Below are 22,291 nucleotides of genomic sequence, written 5' to 3'. Positions count from 1 at the left end.
GACTAAAGATCAGAAAGGTGTTTATGGTAGTTTCATAATTCTGTTTGATATAATACATGTTTGTTATAGCTTTGTCTTGGATTAAAGAAGAAATCTTTCATCAGCGGCTGACGTCCAAAATTAAGAAAACAAACAGCAAATTCTGCTAAGTCTAAGTATTTCTCTTTCCTCTCAGACACTATCTTCTTGGCCAAAACATGATTTCTATCTGCATCAGATACCCTCATTAAAACAAGCTCCCTACTTGATAAATCTTGCCAGAATTTCTTCAATAAAATACTTCTAAAGAAGTTAATGTTTAAAACAGGAGTACACACATATTTAGTCATCTGAAGTCCAATAATAGCAGATTTAATATGCTGTACTACCACTTTAATTTTCATGAAATCATGTAATCTTTCAAATTGCCAATCTGATGACTAAGAAAACTTTTGCTTTTATAATAGGAACAGTTATGACTAAGACTACATAGTAATTATAACACACCATCTTCCTCAGCTGTATCTTGAGGCTTGGATTTTAAAGTGAAGATCTTTCTCAGTTTACAGTTAGCTGAAATACTAATTCCATCCAAAGACTGGAAGACAGCTCCTCTGAATATTTCACTGGTGAATGCTACCAAGTCAATACACATATTGCACCACTAGAAAAAAGAAACAATACTCTTTAATACAATCCAAACAGTAACCATTGAAGAAGAGTATTAGTGTATAGTTCTCTATAAATAAAGTCTCTGTGGAGTATTAGATTCTCACAGGTTGTTATTCACAATGCATAACATTTTGATATTAAAAAGATATTGCTGTATTTACACTTAAAACAATTATTTATACAAAGAAATCAGTACATATGATCTAGCGACTACTAGCTCAAGTGAGCTCTGTTACCTAGCATATCCACAACATGGTTAGCAGCTAACTTATGATAAAGCATATTTACTGAAGGTTTTCTGGGGGAAAAAAAAAATTGTTATTCAATGTTACTTCCTAAGTTAACGTAACTGCAGCTTAAGTCCTCCAAAGGCTACATTTTGAGATTCTTTGATGATTTCTTTCTGAGATTCATAAAAAAGGACCTCTCCAAAGCTTGACCTCTTCCACACTGAAAACTATCAGGCAAATTTCTAGTATGGACAAGACCCCAGTGTGTCATAACATGTTACAACTACTTCTTGTTGATAATAAATGTTATCCGTTCCTGATAAGACATTTCCAAAAGACAGATTAGATAATGACAGCTGCCTAGGTTGCTAATGATCCTACTTAAATATTTGTTTTAATTGTCATTAAATGATTATTCCACTTGTTTCAGGAAACACTGTTAGAACACTAACATCAGTGTGCTACACCCTCATGCACTATTCCAGTAGCTCTTTAAACTCTGTTTCATGTTTTTTCACTTAATTCAACACTTGTATATTGCTCTTTTTTATAATACAGAAATAAGCAGTTACAGGTATTTATTTTGCATATGAACCATATTACAATTCCATTACCTTCCCAGAAAAAAAAAAAGTTTCATATAAAACCAGTAATATCACAAGCAGAACAACTAACAAAATATGTTTTCTTGAGGCTTTCTGTTTTCCATTTAGAGTCTCTGATGTTTAAAACCACATATGTTCATAGTTCTGGTGTTCCTAACAATTCTTCTCATCAATTCTGATATCTAGTGATGGATGAGGTGATGCTAACACATCTTCTATAACCAGGAAATAAACAGAGATCGCCCTGAGGAGAAATGCAACCATTTTCATGACATTTGCAGAACTGTAATATATTTGATATGCTTACTCATGTGCAAAATTTAGTTGACCAATGGGTTGAAGTTTATTAAGGGAGAAGAATCCTAAGATGTAATGATTGTGCATGCCTCGTTTCCTTATAAAGTCAAGGTAAAAGTACTAGTTTCTAAATGACATTTAGTAAATATTTTCTGAGAAAAATTTAGATGCATACATTACTATTGAGCTTCTAAGTCTGAAATTTTGGAAGGAAAGGAATATTTGTTTTGAAGACACCAAGGAATGGAATGGAAAATGCAGTATTTAATTATAACTGATATTGCTATTGCTGAGGTTAAAAAATAGCATCATGTGTAAGAATACAACAGAGGAAGCTAACATATGAAAATGTAAACTATGATCTACTGATAGAACAAAACATACTATAATCTTATTCACAACCAATCATACTGATAATAATGATCAGCTTGTGTATACAAGAAGTTAAACTATTAGAGCCATGAAAAAGATCTATCTAATCACTGAAAGCAGCATACTCCCTCCTTTAAGTAAAAGCAACAATAAAAAGGTAGATAACCATTTAAAAGAAGACAGATATGTATTCAGATATACTAAGAAATACAGACCTACTCTTTAAGGTTGGTCAAGCATTAGGGTTATTAAAATATTTTGTCATTATAACTGATCAGAGCACTTAGATCTCTGATTAATGTTTTATTATCTAAATTAACATACATAACTGAAGTTCATATTCTGATTGAATTTAACTTGGTTTACACTAATGTATACTTTAATCCTGAAACACTTGTGCTCGCCTGACACCAAGACCAACTAACTGAAAATATACTGAAGAAAAATAATTTCATTTCAGTGGATCTTGAATTAATGGCAACTTCAGGGGTATGATCTGATGCATATTCATTTGAAAAAACATCCAACCACTTCCTCCCACAAAGCGGAAAACTCATGAAATCTAAAATTATCACAGCTACCTTCACCTAAACTATCTTAAAAGAAATCATAACTTCAGAGTGTTTTGCAAAATATTCTCTCATGTCTGGCCTTAAATCCACAGCTGCTTAGTATACTAAGTGTTATCTAGTTCTCTTGGTGTATACTTATATTTTAAAATATTTAAAATCTAACTATCCTTATCTCCAAATGATTTTCTGAAGTGGTATTTCAGACTTGAGTCTTTACAAGGTTATATGATAATCATCAGGTTTTGTATCCTGACACCTATTATCATATGTTGTGGCTGGGTGTGGGAGAAGATAATGGCTATTGTTTTATTTTCATCAGTTTGACATATATATTGTTTTATATATGCCAGAATCTGGAAGAACCTGAAGCACATGAAAGTAGCCATTGGCTATAGTCTACCTGCAGGTCCAGTGACTGTGATAAAAGATCACTACAGGAGAAGGTACACACGAACAGGAGCACTATAATGAAGAAGCACCAGGGACACAGAGAACTTTGCAGAGGCTCAATAGACAGCAGAGTGAGAGATAAACACATCGCAAACAGCATTAATCTTGGAAAATGGCAATGAACCCCTAACATTAGAAGAAGGGTAAAAGAGTAGTAGTATTAAGTGGTTCTGATACCATCCAGTAGAGGGGACGTACACACATATCTTGAATTGGCAGAAACTGAATTCTAAACCAAACAATAACTTCAACAGGTCTATAAACTTACATAAAACATTTCTGATATAGAAGCATGCTCAACCACAGCTCAAGGAATTTTCCCAAGATACCTACTATTTTGCGCTTGATTGTAAACAGAGGAATTTTTGCATGCAGAGGGGTTACAGACAACTCCTTGTGGACTGTTGATAAATACAATCTTCTTTTAATATTTCCTAAATCAGTTATCCTATAAAAGAAAAAGTAGGAGAGAATGGAACAGATCTTTGTCAATTCAATAATCCAGTATCTTTGGGCAATCACAAAAGACCTATTCATATGCAGAACCTTTATGTCAGTGATAGCAAATATGGAATTTAAGAATTACTTCTTTTACAAGATGAGTAATGAGATTTCTTTCTCAAATTCAAACTTGGTGGCTCTATTCCTGCATATATAAAATCACTTTACATGCTAATTTTATTTCAACAGTCTACACTCTTCGCTAGATTTCCATAGCCCTTCAGACTATGAAAGAATTCAATTTGCACAAACTGAGAACCCAGTAGCCTTTAATAATCACACTTGTTTCTGCCCCTTAAGCTTGTGTTATCTTGGGACACTTTGTCACCTGCTAACTAGAAAAACATTATTTGCTCTCTTTTCCTAAAAGTGCCTCTGTCATTTTATATAGACTCTTTGTCAGTTTAAAGATAGACACAAGACATTGTCTGTCTGTTTTACTTCCTGAGCACATATTGTCAAATGTGAATTATAATACAGAAGTTTATTGCTCACTATTCAGGTCATCCCTCAATGACACCAGGGACACTGAATTTGAACATTTCTAATAGATTCAGACCACAGCCATGATCACAAAGATTAGGTTTCCTTTAAAGTGATAAAGAGGCTCATTTTTATGTTCTGTTTCCTTCAAGTCTTGTGAGCAGCTGTGCTGGCTTTGGCTGGGAGAGAGTTAATTTTCTTCATAGTAGCTAGTACGGGGCTATGGTTTGGATTTGTGCTGCAAACAGTGTTGATAACACAGGGATTTTTTCATTACTGCTGAGCAGCGCTTACACAGAGCCAAGGGCTGTTCTGCTCCTCACACCCCCCACCAGCGATTGGGCTGGGGGTGCACAAGGAGTTGGGAGGGGACACAGCCGGGACAGCTGACCCCAACTGACCCAAGGGATATTCCATACCATATAGCTTCACGCTCAGCATGTAAAGCCAGGGGAAGGACAAGGAAGCGGGGGGACATTTGCAATGATGGCATTTATCTTCCCAAGTAACTGTTAGATGTGATGAAGCCCTGCTTTCCTGGAGATAGGAAGTAGCAGATGCCTTACTTAGACAGTTTAATAGGTAAAGCAAAAGCTGCATGTGCAACCAAAGCTATCTCAACCCATGAGTTTTCCTACTTTTACCCTTGTGATTCTCTCCCTCATCCCACTGCAGGGGGCAGTGAGAGGAGCAACTGTGTGTGGCTGAGCTGCTTACTGGTGTAAAACCACAACATCATCACAACCTTGATATCCCCTAGCAGTCCTACCTTATTATACTGGAGAACAAACATTACTTTAAAGGCTGCAGTCTATAGGAGGAAATAATGATTAGTTTACCTATTATTTTTGAACAAGCCTATTTCTAACATATGAGTATTTCTCTGTAATTAGCAGCCCTTCTGAGAAGATGACAAATAATTACAACAAACAACTTTCTGTCAGTACTTAGTGTTGTTAAAAATAATTATTTATAATCATTATATTTAAATGCTGAGATTTACTTTAAAATTGTGAAACTGCCCAGAAGATGATTTTTTTTTTTTAATCACTGCAAACACTTTTTCATTTGTAAGGACTACCTGTAGCTTAACTGATGAAATGCCATCACACAAAATTTGCAGTTGAACACCTTGAAAAGTTCTTAGGATTCCTGAGGTCAACTCAGGAAGGGATTAATTCTGGAGCAAGTTACCTACTTTACCTATTTTTGGCAAATTTCAGAGTCCAACCAAGGACAGTACAAAATATACTGCAAGTACGTAAACATCAAAAAGTTCTATTAATACACGCAATAAAAAACACAGGAGCACCTTCTTGTTTTCCCATAGTCACTGAGACTATCATGCAAAGCAAACAAAGTTCATAAGCTTTCCAGATTCTTTCCTCTCCCTTGCAGACAATCTTTAATCTATTCATCCTCATAACATGGGTGGGCAAATCAAATCAAAGTGGAAGAGTCTACTAGCTGTTTCATTTTGAAAGACTAGCAGTTCCCTTCATAAACCACATTCACTTCAAAGGCAGAATTTCACTACTGTGTGTGGGGAAGAACATTATATCCTCACCACTGCTATCATTTGACATAGCAGATTTCAGTATCAGCTGCACATACATTTATGTATGGATGAATAACACCATCACATCCTTGAAAAGTGATTTCATCAGAAGACCTCAAAATGTCTTACAATGCTAGCATTCTGGGCTTGATCTTACTTTTGAAGAAATTCAAGCAAGATGTGAAATAATTATTCTAAGATCATCAACAAGTTGGCCACATGACTAAGCCTGTGCCCCAGATCAAGACTTAGTTCCATCTATCACTTTGCTTCTCATATGCCCTTTGATGAAAAACCTATGGATACAGTGTTCTAAATCTTGATGTTCAGAAGTGCTGAGAAATTGAGGTACCAAAAGAACTTCAAAGAATTGGAGTAGCAGTTGCCTGAAACTCCCCTAGGTCTCCTGGTTATATGTAGAGCTGAGCAACTGTGCTGAGGAACCAGGTAGCTGCAGTAACCCAAGTGCTGAAACACAAATAAAAATACCATTCCTGCTGGAACTCAAACTACATAATTCTCAATGGAGAACGTTGCTTTAAATGATGCTATGACAAATGCATGGAGATATGCTCCTACTGCTATTTCCAAACAACTGGCAATAAAAACTTAAGTTCGCTTTATAGTATTAGTTCAATATGTTTAAGTTTTATTATTTATTTTATATGAATAGTTTTATCTTTCTTCCTCCTGAAATATATTAGGTATCTTAGCAATAAAAAAAGCCATTAGTAAGTGTACAGCTCAGTTACATTCTGAAGTGCAATACAAAACACATTCATTTAGGTAAAAATACATGCATCTATATCAGACTGTCATATAAGACTAAAATAAAATGTTTTTTGTTATGGTATATATGCGGTAAAGCAGCAGCAAACCTCAGATATATAGTTATAATCACACCTAAAGAAGTTTAAGATTTACTTCAGTAAACAAATTTAAAACAAAAAATTTATATTCTATGGATGCAAGTAAATGAAACATTTGAAAAACAGGCAAAACTGGAGAAAGAAGATGGTATTAAAATTAGGTAAAATAATTTCTTTCCTGGGAGAAGATAATTATTTGAAAGTTGGTATAACTTTCAGACTTTTCAGTTACATTGCTTCTTGGAAAATAAAAATAAAACAAGGCTCTGAAACTCTTCTCTGAAGTAATTCAGAGAACAGAAATTAGAACATCAGAACTCTCCCTTGTAAAATGACTCCAGAGTACTGGTGGTGAAACTCAAGCTTTTTTTCTGTTATCAAAAAAGCACAACCTATGTTAAACTTAAAGGCAAGAAACATCTGCAGTACATATCTTGATTTTCAAAGATGCATTTAAAAAATCTATATAGGAGTTAACGTATTTTTATTATGTCTGTGCTTGAGTATTTATATCTAAGGGTCAGACATGTGATAGAAAAGTAATGAGACCATGTTGAGAAAAATGAGGTAGTCAACAGGAAAAATCAACCTCATTTATAATAATATTTCTGTGATCAGCAGGTGCATAACTCTCCCAGCTATGGTCATTAACTACATTCATTGCACACTTAACATCTACATTTGCAAACCATTTGAAAGTAAAATTACCTTCCAATTCAATTTCCAATTTTATTTTATATCTTCAACTTTGATTGACTATTCTCCTCACAATGGTAACTACAGTGAGATTGCAAGTAAATGGTAGCAACTACCCAAGAGTACAGATAAACTCATCTTCTCAGATTACCTATTCACTTTGCTTCTGTATGTATAATAATTTATAACCATTTGTTAATGTTCAATTCAAGGCTTAAAATGAACTTTAAAAAAAATGATGCTGGACTGTTGAAGGGATGCTTCATTTATCAAGCTTGCTTGTTCTTAAAATGAAAGTGTTTTTCTCCTTAGAAATTACTTAAACTGGAAGTTTACCAAACATGAAAGCAGGTATTTCATTGCAGTTGCTAAGCAAAGAGCAACTCCCATACAATTTATTATTAATGGAAACCTTTGTATCCTGGTCAGAATCCAGATAGAATCCTCTGGTAAAGCTTAACTATTAATGTGTTAGTATATTAGTACTTAGCAATTGTAGTGTCATTTTCTCCATAAAAAAAAATATATGCTTCAGAACCATTAGATAGTATCATAATCTCCATTTTAAAGATAAAAAACCCAAAGGAATAGCAATGGTCAGCTGATTTGCCATGCTTACAGATTCTTAAGTTTCCTTATTCAGGAGCAGTCTGCATTTCACATATGTTTTATTTTATGTACTACTTGTAAATCGGTTTCATAGGAGATACTACATTATTGAACTGGCTGCCTGATCATCTGAAATCCAGAGCAGTGTATTCTGCCCTCAAAAGCAGTCTTAGTTATGTTGAAAATCAATCGAATCTCTACAAAATAAAAGATCAAGATTGATACATCACCTAGACAACAAGTTGTTAAGAAGCAGCTTTATTTTTAGATAATGGAATTTTTTGTTGATATTTTTTCTTGAGAGAATTAAAGAAAAAACCCACACCATATTCCCCTCAACAGTATCCATAAAAAGGCAGTAATACAGGTGGCAGGTGCGAAAAAGAGAATCAAATCTGGTTGCTAGAATAAATTTCCAAATATGAGCAATTACAAAAAACTGGTGATTCCTGGGCTCTCCCTACAAGATATCAACATATTTGCCATCAACCCTTCAACTGAAAGAATGACCTGGACTTTTCACTGATCAAGAATAATTTGTTATGAAAGTTTAGTTACTCTTAGAACTTCATAGGTTTCAAAAATAATTCCGGAAGTGGTCATTAATAACATTCTAGAAACTTTTATCAATATTTTAATATCCTTTGTTTTGAAATGATCTCATCTTTGTCTTATTTTCAAGTATTTAGCAAATTCCATTTTGGCTAACTGTGCCAAATCATTTAGAAAAATCATAATTCTAGAAAATAGTTTTTAATTTGTTCAGTACAAAGTACTCTAATGAGTATTAATATGTGGAAAGTTTAATGCCTACCTCTGTTAGAATCTAAACAAATTACCCTTATAATGCCTGCAACTAATTCTGTTGGCTTTTTTCTTTAGTTTATTGGCTGTTATTCTTTCCACTGTGTTTTTCTTTTCATGAATTCATCTATTCTAAAGAGACGAGCTGTCCTTTCATGTTTACAAAGATAAAGTTATGTTTGCACCTGCTATATGTAACAGTTCTCTTAAGTACAGCCATATTTCTCACATTTAAACCATTTATTCTAATTGCTAAGAAGTTTGCCCTTTAAAGAGACAAAACTAAGTGGCATATGAAAATCCTGACTAACAAACCCTCACAACCAAACAAACAGGATTCCGTTTACTCCATGTTATTTAACTTGATCCACCAACCAAAATATACCTAATTAGTACTCTCTCAAGTTCTACTAGACAGTAATTTATTCTGTAATTTCACCAGGACATCATCTAACACCACATCTAAGATTTACTCTATTCATTTAATAACATATCATACAATTAAAATAGACTCACTTCCTAACAAGGTAGAACCTAAAAAAAGCATCTCTCCCATCAGTTCCAGCAGCTCCAAGATACATTCAAACAAAGATACAGCAATACTGGTTAAAATAATTACTTTCAGGGCATTTTGAAACTTATGCAGAAATATTGCAACACAGAAGGATAATGTTCTTGATCTTGGGCTGAAGCGACTAATAGAAAAGAGGGGGAACTGTACAGACTGGACAGAATGTTTCATCAGCCTGCTAAGCTAAAGGTACTGTGCTACACTAAATATGACTGCCTGTAACTGCACTTACAAAAAAGCAATTACACTAGCTGTTCGTTTGCAGACAGTGCAACAAATCCTGTAACATCAGCCTCGGAGGATACAACAGCTTGATGAAGGAAATACTCATTTTTGTGACAGCTGTTGACTTCACTGTAGAAATTGTATCTAATTTGAACTTGGCAGACTGAGGAGTATGCTTTGGTCTGAGGAGAAAGCAATATGCTATTTCTGAAACAAGTCTGAGAAATATATTTTTGTTCATCATTCTGTTTTTCTGGTCTTTAAATAAATGGCAATGCTGGATAACCTGTCCATTAGCAGGCTCCAAGTGATCAGCCAAAAGGAGACTGATGCATGGAAAGAGAAGAGTGCCCTTCCTCCATTCCTCCCTCCTTGCTGAAATGATCTCCCTTCCCCTACTATTCGTTAATCACCTGTTCAGCAGTCCTCCTCTGCTTTCCTCATGCTTGTTCTACCTTCCCACATCAACTCCTCCTGCCTTGGTTCCTGGTCTGTAGATAGAAACTGTTACTGAATACTACCTGGAAGACTATCATATCACCAGAAGATGCACATGGGAAAATATTGGCATTAATTAGGAAAATCTGACCTCATCCAGATTTAGGATGTTTTAAAACAACAAGTCACAAGCTTCATGACACACCATGGACAAATATTAATTGTAAATTTATTTTGAAACGCTCTTTTTTTCATAGCAAAGTCAAGAACCTGAATTCAGGACCACTGTAAGTTACCTGGCCCAGAATCTGACTCAAACCATCTCCTTTCTAGTTTGAAACTAAGTTTGTTACTTGGATTATCATAATCTGTGACTAAGTATTCCTTCTCTTCAGACCTCAATTTACTTGTCACTAAATATTCAAAAGAATGTAATAGTTTTATCTAAAATTAGATTCTAGTTTACCTCTACAGTGAAAAAGCTGGTAACTGTTTTCTAACCCCATCCTTCAATTTCCCCGTAAGATGTAATAAAATCATTCTCATCGAGGTCTATGCCATTAGACAACCACACACTCTCCTTTTAAGAAAGATTGATACAGTGTTCTAATTAGTTAAATTATTTTATCTTCGTTTTTGCTCTGATCTCTTTTTGAGAGCAGTAAGAATGAAAATGTCTTGGTCAGAACAGCAAGCAAAATGGGTTTGCATATCAATTTAAAATAAAACAAAATATCTAAATGTTAGTGGCAAGATTTAGGAAATTATCACCCACTGTACTGAGCTCATGGTGAAAGCCTGCCAATAAAGACCAGGTCAGATGAGGCTTTGGGCGTCCTGGTCGAGTGGAGGGTGTCCCTGCCTATGGCAGGCAGATTGGAACTAGATGATCTTTAAGGTCCCTTCCAACCTGAACCATTCTATGGTTCTAGGAGTACAAGGAATAATTTATCCTAATTTGGATCAACTATATGGGAATTTTTTTTCTCCTTAAAAGGATCATACCCAGTTAAGGTAAGAATAAGTGTACAGAAAACAGTTCCTATCTTTCCAATTTAAAGTTTTTGCACAATCTGCTTCTCTGTGTATTTGTATTATGGAGCATTCACTGCTATGTGCATTCATCTGCCTGTTTAAAAGCTTGCTTTACTCCTCACCTGTAACAGTGCCATGCCCTAGTCTTTGGTAGCTAGGAACACAGGACAGCTTGTAGGTGTCAGTCAGATCATGTCATGTTCTTCAAGGCCTGCACATCCTATCATTTGTGAGCAAGTATCTCCAGAAAAGCAAGCTGAAATATAAGTAGCTGCACCTCCTGTCAAGAATAAATCTCAAAACAGATGAAATTTCTTAAGGCATTATCCCGGAATTTTCTTTTTGAATAAACTGAAGTCTTAATGTTGTCTCTAAAATGGTAATTGCACATACAGGAAAATATCGATACAGAGACAGCTGCTGCATAAGGATGGAAACCCTTGAGTCACTGTGCACCTCATTAATTCTGTTCTTACATATGATCACTATTGCTGTATGTCAGATCACAACCACACCAGCACTACTCTTTACAGACAAACAATCCTTACTCCTTATCTTTTTGAACTGCAAAAGAGAAGGTGTGGCTCAACCATTACTTCACTTCCTTTCCTTAAAGGGTCAGACTAAAACCTCTAGACTAAGTTCACTATGCAAATGCAGCTGTCTACAATTAAGTAAGCAAATTAAAAAGTGAGATTTATTTAGACATGAACAGTCACATTAAGGCAAATGGTAACTATCCTGGCTTCCAATCAACCAAAAGGAAACTGAGGGGTTGCCTCAAATTGATTCTCATACCACACTGACAATCTCCTTAAACCCTCAATGTAACTACAACCTAATTAAACCTACTTTCTTATTTTTTACTGTGTTTTATTGAAGCATTAACTTGGCAGAAAGCTCATGGCTTGCTTTGCCAGTGCAGTTTGAAAGGACAGGCCTCATAATAACATTCAGAGAAGTGCAATCTCTATCTACATTGTTGACAAATCAAAACTTCTCTTGTTCTCCTTCAAGCAGTTCACAACCTTCATAGGCTATTCAGAATCTAAGAGCTTATGTACTGGGCAGAATTAGATATGCTAGTCTTCTGTTTTAACTCTAGCAGGATGTGATGGGTTTTATTTTGTTAACTTTCTCACAAGATACTATAAAAGAGATTATGAAAATAACTGAAGATGACAACATTCAATTTTTTAGCCACCTGATCTCCAGGTGTGAGCAATTTCCTCCATGTTTCAGGATGCTTATTCAACCCCACCATCATAATTTATTTCTTTCTCACCTTGGTAAATGTGTCCATTGACAAATTTTGAACCTATACTTTTTAACAGAAGTTTTTTATTACAAAATGAGAAACTTATTCTGATTTCTCCCCTTCAATAACTGAAGAAACAAGAAATTACCCTCTTGAGAATATAGTTGTTTACAGCTACAAAATACTTGAGAAAAAATTCCAACAAAAGAGCTTTCTGCAAAAGACATTAAACAGTCTATAGCAATTAAAGCAAAAGAGTTTCAGGAGCACATATTCTATTCCTCAGATCAAAGAAAATTTGGTACACATTGGTATCTGTTCAACCAACACTAAAAAAAAAAATAACTACAAGTTCCTTGATTGATACCTTTCGGAAATACAACTGATTCACACTGCGCATGGAGAGGGTACACTTTCAAATACTGAAAGAAACACTAGTGGAAAACAAAATCCACTACTACCCCTCAAATGGTACTTAGACCTATGGATCCAAGAAGGTCAGAGAAAAGAATGCTTTCATGAAAATCCAGATGGTCTAAACATGTACTGGAGACGGATGAACTGATAATTAAACTGTTAAGGGGCACTCAGAACAAAAGTTTTTAGGTCATAGTTCGAGAACTTTATAATTGTGGAGGAAAAAGAGCAAGTAGTATATATTTTTGAAGTTCCAGTGCCATGGAAGAAAGATTCCTTCAATACGCAGAAAGCAATGTGTGCAAGCTCTAGAATAGAAGATCAACAGTGGAAAAAGTCTTTCTCCATGTCCGATGTTTTATACTGATTAATTGAATGAGCAATGAAATTATTGATATAAGACAACTTGGAACAGTTTTACAGCTGCAGAAGCAAAGTCATTTCTAATTTCTCACATTTGATATTTGCAGAGTAACAATAACATATTTATCCTGTCTAGGGGGAAGAAAGTATGTATCTTCTTTCAGGCCAAGTGGCTAATCTAACTAGCAACACAATTTTAAGCTAGGACTGTGTATTTTGTTATCAGTTCTATAGTAATTGCATGACTCCTTTTTTATATTTGGAAGCAGGACACCCTGTTCATGGGATATCTTTTCTGGATATCTCTTTCCTAAATTACCACCCATGCTGTGTTGATACTCTAGTGAAAGTGATGACTGGAAAAGTTATTAAAAAATGTTTTCTTTCAAATACATGAGTTAATCTCCTTTGAAAGTTATTGAATTTAACATATCCTAGCACTTTTAAGAATATTTCTGTATTTCACTCCTGCTCCACAAAAAATTCAAGGAGCAAGCCTCATGCTACTAAGACTCGGAATTTCAAGTAATCTCTCCAGCAAAATCTGTTCAATAAAGTTTACCTTCAGTCTCTATCTGAAGACTTCAGATATTGTCAAAAGTACATGATAGAATTAGCATTTAAGACTAACCTTTTAAAATTAGTAGCAGGACAAAGTTTTGTAAGACTAACCAAGATTTATATTTTGATTGTTCTGTATCTGAAAACATGCTGGGTCTTTAGATTAATATGAATAATTTATCATATCTCTGTTCAAGCTAAAATGATGACTAATTATGATATCATGTAATTCACATAAATTCAAGCTATTATGGTGTCATGAATAAATTAGCTATGCATGTAAAATCTAGTATGCTCTGGTTATTAAAAATTTCAAAGTAATAAACTTTTATTTACAGAAATAACTGCTTGAGAAAAGGAAATATGGTACAACAATCTATACTCTACTGCACTGTTCACAAGCCTTGCAATAAAATTTATCAACAAGTACAACTACTTTGGGAATGTGGACATTTTAAGCCCTTTCCCCCTGCAGATTCCTCTATACATAACTAGCAAAACTCTGACAGAAAACTTCTTAAACCTTATCAGATATGTTCCAGAGTTTGAAACTCCAGAGTTCCCATTTATTCAATAAATCAAGAACATCTCTGTTATAAACCCCCTAAGCTTCCATGTATGATGAAAACCATCACTCCTCAGAGTGAAAATAAGCTACCACTGTAGTTTTAGGCCACGCTAACTCTGAGATGTCATTCCAAATAGTTAGGAAAATGCCAAATTTTCAAAAGCTAATACCTACCAACTGTTTGATTATTCCCAAACTTTCTAAAATTCTTCTCCCTAGCAAAACATACATGTGAACAAAAAGCAAGCATCTGCCTTAATTCTGATCAATTTCAACAAGTAAAAAAACCCAAACTAGATTTAAAATACAAAGTTGTAACTTTAACTGAAATAGAAATAAGGTTATAAAGCAGTTCATCTGACAAAATAACTGAATACAGTACATATTGTTAAGATTAGTCTCTTTACCAGAAAAATAATTCCTCATCAACACAAATATTTCTGAAGTGTTGTGTGCTCCCCTCAGAATATAACAAGCCACTGGCAAGCAAAGCTAATCTGACTATGAACAGTGGGATACTAACAGAGCAAACCTGTTGATAAACACTTTGCCAGCTAAGCCTTAGAAAAGGTTGAAACATTATGAAGAATAAAGAGACAGTTAACATTAAAATGAATGAGTAACCATGCTGTGAGCCCCAGCACATTCATGCTAGCAAGATGGTCCATAAAGTAGTGAGTAATTCCAGGAAGTGGTAACAAAGCACAGTCCCATGGCACATTAATATTGGGCACCATGTCCTGGGCTACAGAAGCAGGGCTCTCTGTGACCAAGAAGCAGCTGTCACTGACGGTGTGTATTTCTGCTGTTCAGGTTTTCATGTCTGAAGTGAGGGGACCTTACAGGAGGAGATCTCAAACCTCCCCACCCTTACAAAGTATGTCACATATGATTTATAGCTGATTACTATCCAAAGATTTAAACAAATAGTTTGAAGTACCGTGAAGTTGGTCATTGAGATAGACAGCATGACTGAAGAGCTGCAGCAATGAATCAGTAAGCACTATACATGGTTCTGCCACTAACCTTGTTGAATCACTTTATTATTTCTGTGACTTAAGTTTCCTTGTGTCAAGAAAAACCAAAGACCCCCACCCACGACAGATTATAATACTGACCTCTTTTGCAGAACATTGAGATATATGAATTAGAAGTAGCATATCAAAAAAATAGGGCTGAAAATTAGTTTGAACACATTTTGTTGTTACTATCTTCTGTCCTGTCTGGATGCCCAAATGTGAAACTTTTTCATCAAAACCATGATCTCCCTAAACTGACCTCTATTCAGTGATAGGATAGTACATCAAATATTAAATCTGTACTACCAGCACACACTAGCCTGCATATTAATGAAAATGTAGTTCATCAACCATCAGATGTTAAAATTTATTATTATTCCTATTTTTATCACTTCATATACTGAAAAGTATCATACAACAATGAATTGGTTAACTCATTATAATGTACTTTCAAGATAAATTGATAGATATTACTCCCATAATTTGTATGAGATAACTGGGGGAAAGGCTGAGCAATCCACAGGGACTCGTACAAGACCACATAGTATTTCAGTATATAACCAGAAATAGCGCTGCTGATCCTTGTTCATACCTCAGACCACTCTACTTTTTCTTTTAAAGTTATGGTACAATTTGAAGGTTCTTCTCACATCAACAGCTCTACTCGTTTGCTGTAAAAATTACATGATGTACTAATTTCATGTGATATCCAACATTCAAAAATAAACATATCAGAAATAAAATATGACAATGACACTACAGTATTTTAAGAATGAATGAATGTTCATGTGCTTGGCAAAATGCCAAGTAGGAGTGCTAGCACCTGCATATGTCCATATATTGGGAATTAAACCAAGAATGCCAATACAAGCCAGATGCTGTTTTCTTTTAAACAAATATTTTTAAAAATTGAGTTACTTTTGCTTTTTCAGAAAGGTAGCAAAACCTGTAATACTGAAGATTTAACAACTAGCTACTACATTTTCAACAGATGGTTATATTCAGCATTACTAACAGCTTTGCTATTATTTGCTTCAAAAAGGCTGCATAAATTACATGCTCTCTACCTTAGTTATGATTTTATTATGCTTCACCAAATTTTTAATCCACAATTTGTTTTACACATTTTTTTTAGGTAGATCAATACATTGATTGTTAATGTAGTGATACTCATCTAACCACATCACCTAACAAAGTATCTAAAATTCTACTTAAATTTCTTGCAAAGCAAAGGCAAACCAGCTAATTTAAACAGTTGTTTGCACATTCAGTATTTATGACAGGAATCCTGCATGACTGGTTGATAGCACAAGTTAGAAGGTTTAGCTCAGCTGATGCCAGCAGTGATGGATGGCCTTGTTTGCTGATCAGATCAATCACTGAATAGAATGCAAAGAAGAAGATGAAGCCAGAACTAAATTCATATTTCCATCTCTGTACAGGATGGGAGAGGAAGCAATGTGCCATAAAGCATCATGTGCAGCTATTACAAAACTTGCCAAAGTGTTTTTTACATAAAGTAAATTTGATGTCTTGGTATGCTATCAATTTTCACTTGAAGCTACTCAAAGATTCAGTAGTAAGTAGTCAGATTATGTAAGAAACCATCTTGGAACATTAAACTCCAAGAAGCATCAGCACAATCAATATTCTGTCCACAAACAAGCAGGAGATTCCTTTCAAAGCATCTGAAATGATAAGAACTGAACGGGAGCCACATGAAGCAAGATGGACTTACCTTTATTATTTACTGGATTATCATGAGTCTGCTAGGATAAAATACAGTATCTATTTTGCAAGTCTTGAGGGAGTTTACAGGTACATCAATAAAGTACAGTTGATTTCTAACACAAAGCTTAGTACTAAATTTATTTTTAAAGAAGTTTTATCAACTTCTGCATACAGTTGCATTAACTGGGGAACAAATGAGATTGTATGTTTTAGGCACATACACCTTTAAGTAGCTCCAGTTACTTTGAATCCATTGATGATATGTAATTATCAGAATAAGCATGATTTGATTATAGCATAAGTAATTAAGTAATGAAACAGTTACACTGAATTAAACATTTATTCTTTTGTTAAAAGTCTATGGAAATGTATTAAGTGAGGTCACTTTATCAACATAGACACTGAAATCACTGCACATAAGAGGAGAGAGAATTAGGGTTTGTATCAGGTAAGAATTTAGAATCAGGAAAGTTGACAGAAAAGAAAAAGAATGAAGTAAAAATAACAGTGATAACTATTTATAGTAAATTTATATAGTAATACAGTAATATAGTGTATGTTCACATAAACTGTATATAGCAAATACATGTATTTAAATTTATAGAAGTAAATATATGTTAAGAGGGACATAGTAGTGGTGGGAATGGGAAGTAGTGAGAAAAGATGAAGAAAACGTAAAATCTAGATATGAGCTGGAAACAGAAAGGGCAAAGGTGTGAGAGGTGGTAGAAAATTAGAGCACTCAGTTATCAAATGAAACCTGCAAGCAATTAAAAAAATAAGAAAAGTGGAGAAGAGGTTCTTGTTAAGAGGTATAGATGGATGACAAGTACCCAAAAGAACCAAACTCAATACAAAAGCATAAAAAAATCAGAATTCCTATACCTATAACTTTCTGCCATCTGTCTACAGAATGCCTATGAGAAGCAAATCTATATACTTGGTTTCTGTTTACTGTATAAACAAGTATATCCTGTTTTTTGTCCCTTTTCTTATGCACTTTTAGAAACAATGCAGCAATTAAAACCATAGAAGCAGAAAGTGTAACCAGAACTACATTCAGGAAATCCAAAGAACAGAAGAGACTGATTTGACACACTTTGCAACATCCTGTTGCAGGAAGAAAAAATAAAGGGTATCTTTAAATTCATGTATGCTTATGTTAGAGATACCTTAATATCCAAGCAAAAAAATTATTCAAAATGAGGTAAGAAATAAAGAGAATTATCTTGAAAGGAAAACATAACAGAAAATGGATAATGGCTGTGATAGGAAAAGAAATGAAAGAGAAAGGGAAGTTGCTTGAAAATCCACAGGTTTTTTGGTCTATTCAACAATTACCAGCTTTCCTGCCTACAGTTTCTCACTTTAAATTAGTAAAACTTAATATATTCTGCACCAAGATCTTGACATAGAGAGTCAAATCTGCCTTTAAAACAAGTATTCTGAGCCATGTTCTTTCTCAAATTTCCATGCTCCATGGAGAAGCAAAAATACTCTCTGGTGAAGATCTGTGCTAAATAAGTTAATTTATCCTTTGAACATTTTCTCAATGTTCAGATTCTAAAATCATGTTGGAAATTAAGCATGCCACAGAGGAATATATAATGTTATAACATGATGTAGGTTATAAATGCCCACTAACTCACACACCACTGAGACCAGAATACCTGTATGGATTGTTATAAATCCCCTGAGGAATTTTAATAAATATGACTCCATTCCCACTAGCATATTCTTTGTTACAATAGCAAAATATTCCAATATGACTCTACTTACGTGAAGGCACAGAAGATAACAGAATTACCCAGCAGCTTAAAATAGCAGACCATCCTAATTTCATGAAATAGATTATTCCCATTACAACGAACACTATCTCTAGTAAAGTATAGCTGGAATGGTATTTTCTCAGCATCTCATTTTGTTGTCTTTGACAAACCTACAAGAGTTCTTTCCTCTTACTCCAGACACAAGAGACTTCAGTCAATTAAGAAAAGCTGACACCTACGGGCACAGATGAATGCAAAATTACAGAAAGAAACAAATAATAAAATTCTGCACTGACTTTACTCAGTTTAATTGCATATCATTCAATCCATCTTTTCTTGCAGGGTTTCCAATGGCATAATATTTCATTTGTTAATCCAAATCTTAGGTGTTCTACTGGTTACAAAGCTGAGTGGGTTGTACTGGTCATAAACAGCAGGTGCCACTAGGGCTGAAGTTGTCCAAGGACTGACAATTGCCCAAGTCTAAAACTCTTAAATCATTCCATATCAAACTAATGAAAAAAGTCTGTTTCAGCTGTACCTCTCTTTCCTTACAGTACAGACATAATTATGCCAATTGAGTGCTCTATTTCTTGTTCTAGCCTTTTACCATTTGTTTGGTTGGTGTTTTCACCCCCAATTATTAGAATATATTTCTTTTTGCCCTGAACCAAACAGCCCTGGAATAGTTATTTATAAATCTCTTATGAATTTTCAGGAATGTTTGTATGTTTGATAAATTCATGTCTCATTTCTTCAGATTTTTCACTATCTTCATGATTTTTAGAGTTTGTTCTGTCTCCAAAAGTATGTCAGTATTTAAAACATCCAACAAATAATGATCTCGTTAGCTTAATTACTTCTTATTGACTTGATAAGTCACTGTGCTTTAATGCAAAATCTGCCACCACAATTAATGGCTGCAATCAGGCATTCACCTTACATTAAGTATTCAAGGAAATCTTATGCATCTTACAGTAACTCGGTGGAGAAGTCTCGTCCTAATGGCACAAAAATCTGAAGCGTCAGAAATTGCTGGATCAATCCCACTAGAAACAGGAAAAAAATTAAATACATGTGCTGTGTGCACACAGATGCACATTTCACCATCGAGCATTTCAATTTTGTACCATACAGATATGCTCTTGCAACACTATTTCCAAAGGTTCACACTACATATGAACACAAGAAAAACCTGAAAAAAAAACCAATTCAAACTGCAATAGAAGTGTTGTTTTAGAAGTCCCATCTGTGGCTTTGATGGAATTTGCATGAAAATAAAAGGAACTTTTTTTTACTTACAATTCCTATGTTCCAAGAGCATCTAGACAGCAAATATCCCATACAAATTGTAAAATTATGTAATACTTTCCTATCAAGATTATCTTATAGTCATGAAGCTTGCACTCATGTTTGTGACAATGTACACCTTACTAAACAAATTCAAAAAACCCTTCAGTAAAAATGCAATTCAGATCATAACAACAATGCTCCACAGAGGTTTCTGATTTTAGAACAACAGCAAACGAGCCTAACTGAGGGAACAAGCACAACAAATCTGTCAGGATTCAGGTAGCTCCCTATCAAGGGAAAACAGACAGTACAAAGCTGTCCAAATTGAACCGTATGTTGTTTTCTTAGTTATTCCATCAAGGAGGGCACAGGCTGCTCTTCATTGATTTAACAAGACTCAACAGCAGCATTAGCTCCGCTTCCTGAAGAATGCCAATTCAAAACTTCCTTCTTTTGTGGGTCACATGACACTTTAAAATTTCAAATTATATTTGTATATATAACATCTTTTATTTTGGAAGATTATTCAAAGATTACAGTACAACTGGGAGACTGTATACTTGACATAAATGAAATACTTGAGGTATATGCACCTCAAGAGAGGAAGAAACAGAGGGAGACAAAATGGTAACAGATGGAAATTTGACTGTAGTACTGCAGCACTAGCTAAAGTAAATTTAAAACCAAACTGTTCTCAGCAGCTATAGTCCACTACACTGATTCTCATTCCTCATTTTAGGCTGTAACAGTTTATTGTAACAGTGGCAATAAACAAAGGTGGATTTCTCAGAAAGATACATTAGACTAGTATTTATTATACTGAAGATAATAGTAAATTTCTTCTATAAAAATCAGATTAATCTTCAAGGCCTTAGCACATGACCAGACTATATAACTTATTTTTTGTGTTTGTTCGGAAGAAGTAATTTGTAATTATATACTTTGCACGAGAAGTATACTAGAAGATTCCTGCTTCATCTGACTAAAATCACCATCTCAATTTTTCTTCAAAAGCAAGCAGTTAATTCTAAACCAGATCAAATCATTACTACGAGCCTTATAAGGTACAAAACCCTGCAGTGGAGTTTAAGGCATAAATGATGATGATTGCTGTATGACCTGAGAAACACAGACTGCTCTGATTCTGGTTTATTCTGGCAAAAGCAATAGAGAACCTGGGGAAACACTCCATACTACCCATCAAAGGACTGATTACATAAACACAGCTGAAATTTGGGTAAACGTTCTTGTACTGCTAGTGCTTATTTGATACATAAAAGTATAAATACTTTAAAAAGTAAAACGAGAAAGGGGACAGCAACCTGTATCACATTCTGTAATGCCAACAGAATTACAGACTTTAGTAAGAGCTGAATGGAGTCAGAAGTAATTTGGCAGACATCAGTCTGTAGGAGGATGAGGTACAAAAGTGAACCTAGCAGCACTAGGACAACACGTATCAATAAGGATCAACAGCACTCACAATTAAGTAAAAGGTATAGAAATGCCATATTAAAGTAACCGACCTACTAAAAAGCTAATGAAAAACCACTTTGTTAATGCTGAATTACGCCCAAAGTAAGGGAGAATAACGTAAGTTTTACATTCTAATATGACTGATTTAATAATCAGAACAACATCACAGACATTTAATTCTTTGATACTTACAAGTTTGTCTAGTTTCCTTTGGTAGCTGCATTTTGTTGATTTGGCTGCTTCCTTCAAGTACAAAAACAAAGCCTTTTACATCTTTATCATATTCCTACAAAAAGGAATAATAAACAAACATAAGCATCCTGATAGAATTCTTCTCCTCATAGGCAACCATGGTACTAACATACAAAGTTACTTTTTTTTTTAAATCACAAATGACAGACAGCACACTGCAAGTATGCCAGGAGTTCAAATAGGACAGCAATAATATAATCCATAGAAATATGTTCTTGCATGTTTTATGAACAAATAATGTTGACAAACAGGACTCATGATCCAATGGGCTGAACTCAATCCATTAGTTATGAGAACAGAGAAATTACTTTCTAAATATTTAAACTACAAAATTATGCTGCAACCAACCTAGTCTGCAAGCAGGCATAAAGAACTAATTTAAGTAGTCATTTAGTCTGTCATAATGACAGAACTGCAAGTGACAACTCCACTGTCAGGTCAAAGCCCTCATTACCTTCTAATTTTAAGCTTCATTCACATTTTTCTGTTTTATAGTCTAGATTTTACAAGTTTCTTTAAAAACTTACTTTCCATATAGCTGATGGATTGCCAAAAATCTTCCATTTTGCTCCTGGGTTCTTGCCTTGAGCGCTGAATATTTCAACAAATGGGCCACCC

General features: G+C 34.5%; 1 protein-coding gene across 7 annotated transcripts in view; it reads right to left on the bottom strand.

Annotated features, from left to right (window-relative positions):
• The window catches only part of CFAP20DC (CFAP20 domain containing), an 83,020-nt gene that overhangs the window by 53,615 nt on the left and 7,114 nt on the right, over positions 1-22,291 (bottom strand). For 5 of the 7 annotated variants that reach the window (XM_054838852.1, XM_054838848.1, XM_054838850.1 and 2 more), the window contains 5 exons: positions 22,201-22,290; positions 21,614-21,707; positions 19,629-19,701; positions 3,511-3,625; positions 487-643 (listed from right to left, as the gene is read on the bottom strand). In XM_054838852.1, the coding sequence (XP_054694827.1) occupies positions 487-643; positions 3,511-3,625; positions 19,629-19,701; positions 21,614-21,644 (376 nt within the window). In that variant the 5' untranslated portion in view covers positions 21,645-21,707; positions 22,201-22,290. Of the gene's footprint in view, positions 1-486; positions 644-3,510; positions 3,626-19,628; positions 19,702-21,613; positions 21,708-22,200; position 22,291 lie in introns of those variants that run through there. The other 2 variants (XM_054838849.1, XM_054838853.1) reach the window with 2 other exon arrangements.

Source organism: Grus americana, chromosome 11 (genome assembly GCF_028858705.1).
Source record: "Grus americana isolate bGruAme1 chromosome 11, bGruAme1.mat, whole genome shotgun sequence".
NCBI classification, from domain to species: Eukaryota; Metazoa; Chordata; class Aves; order Gruiformes; family Gruidae; genus Grus; species Grus americana.
Note: the sequence above shows the minus strand (reverse complement) of the source record. Positions and strands in the feature narration are given on the sequence as shown.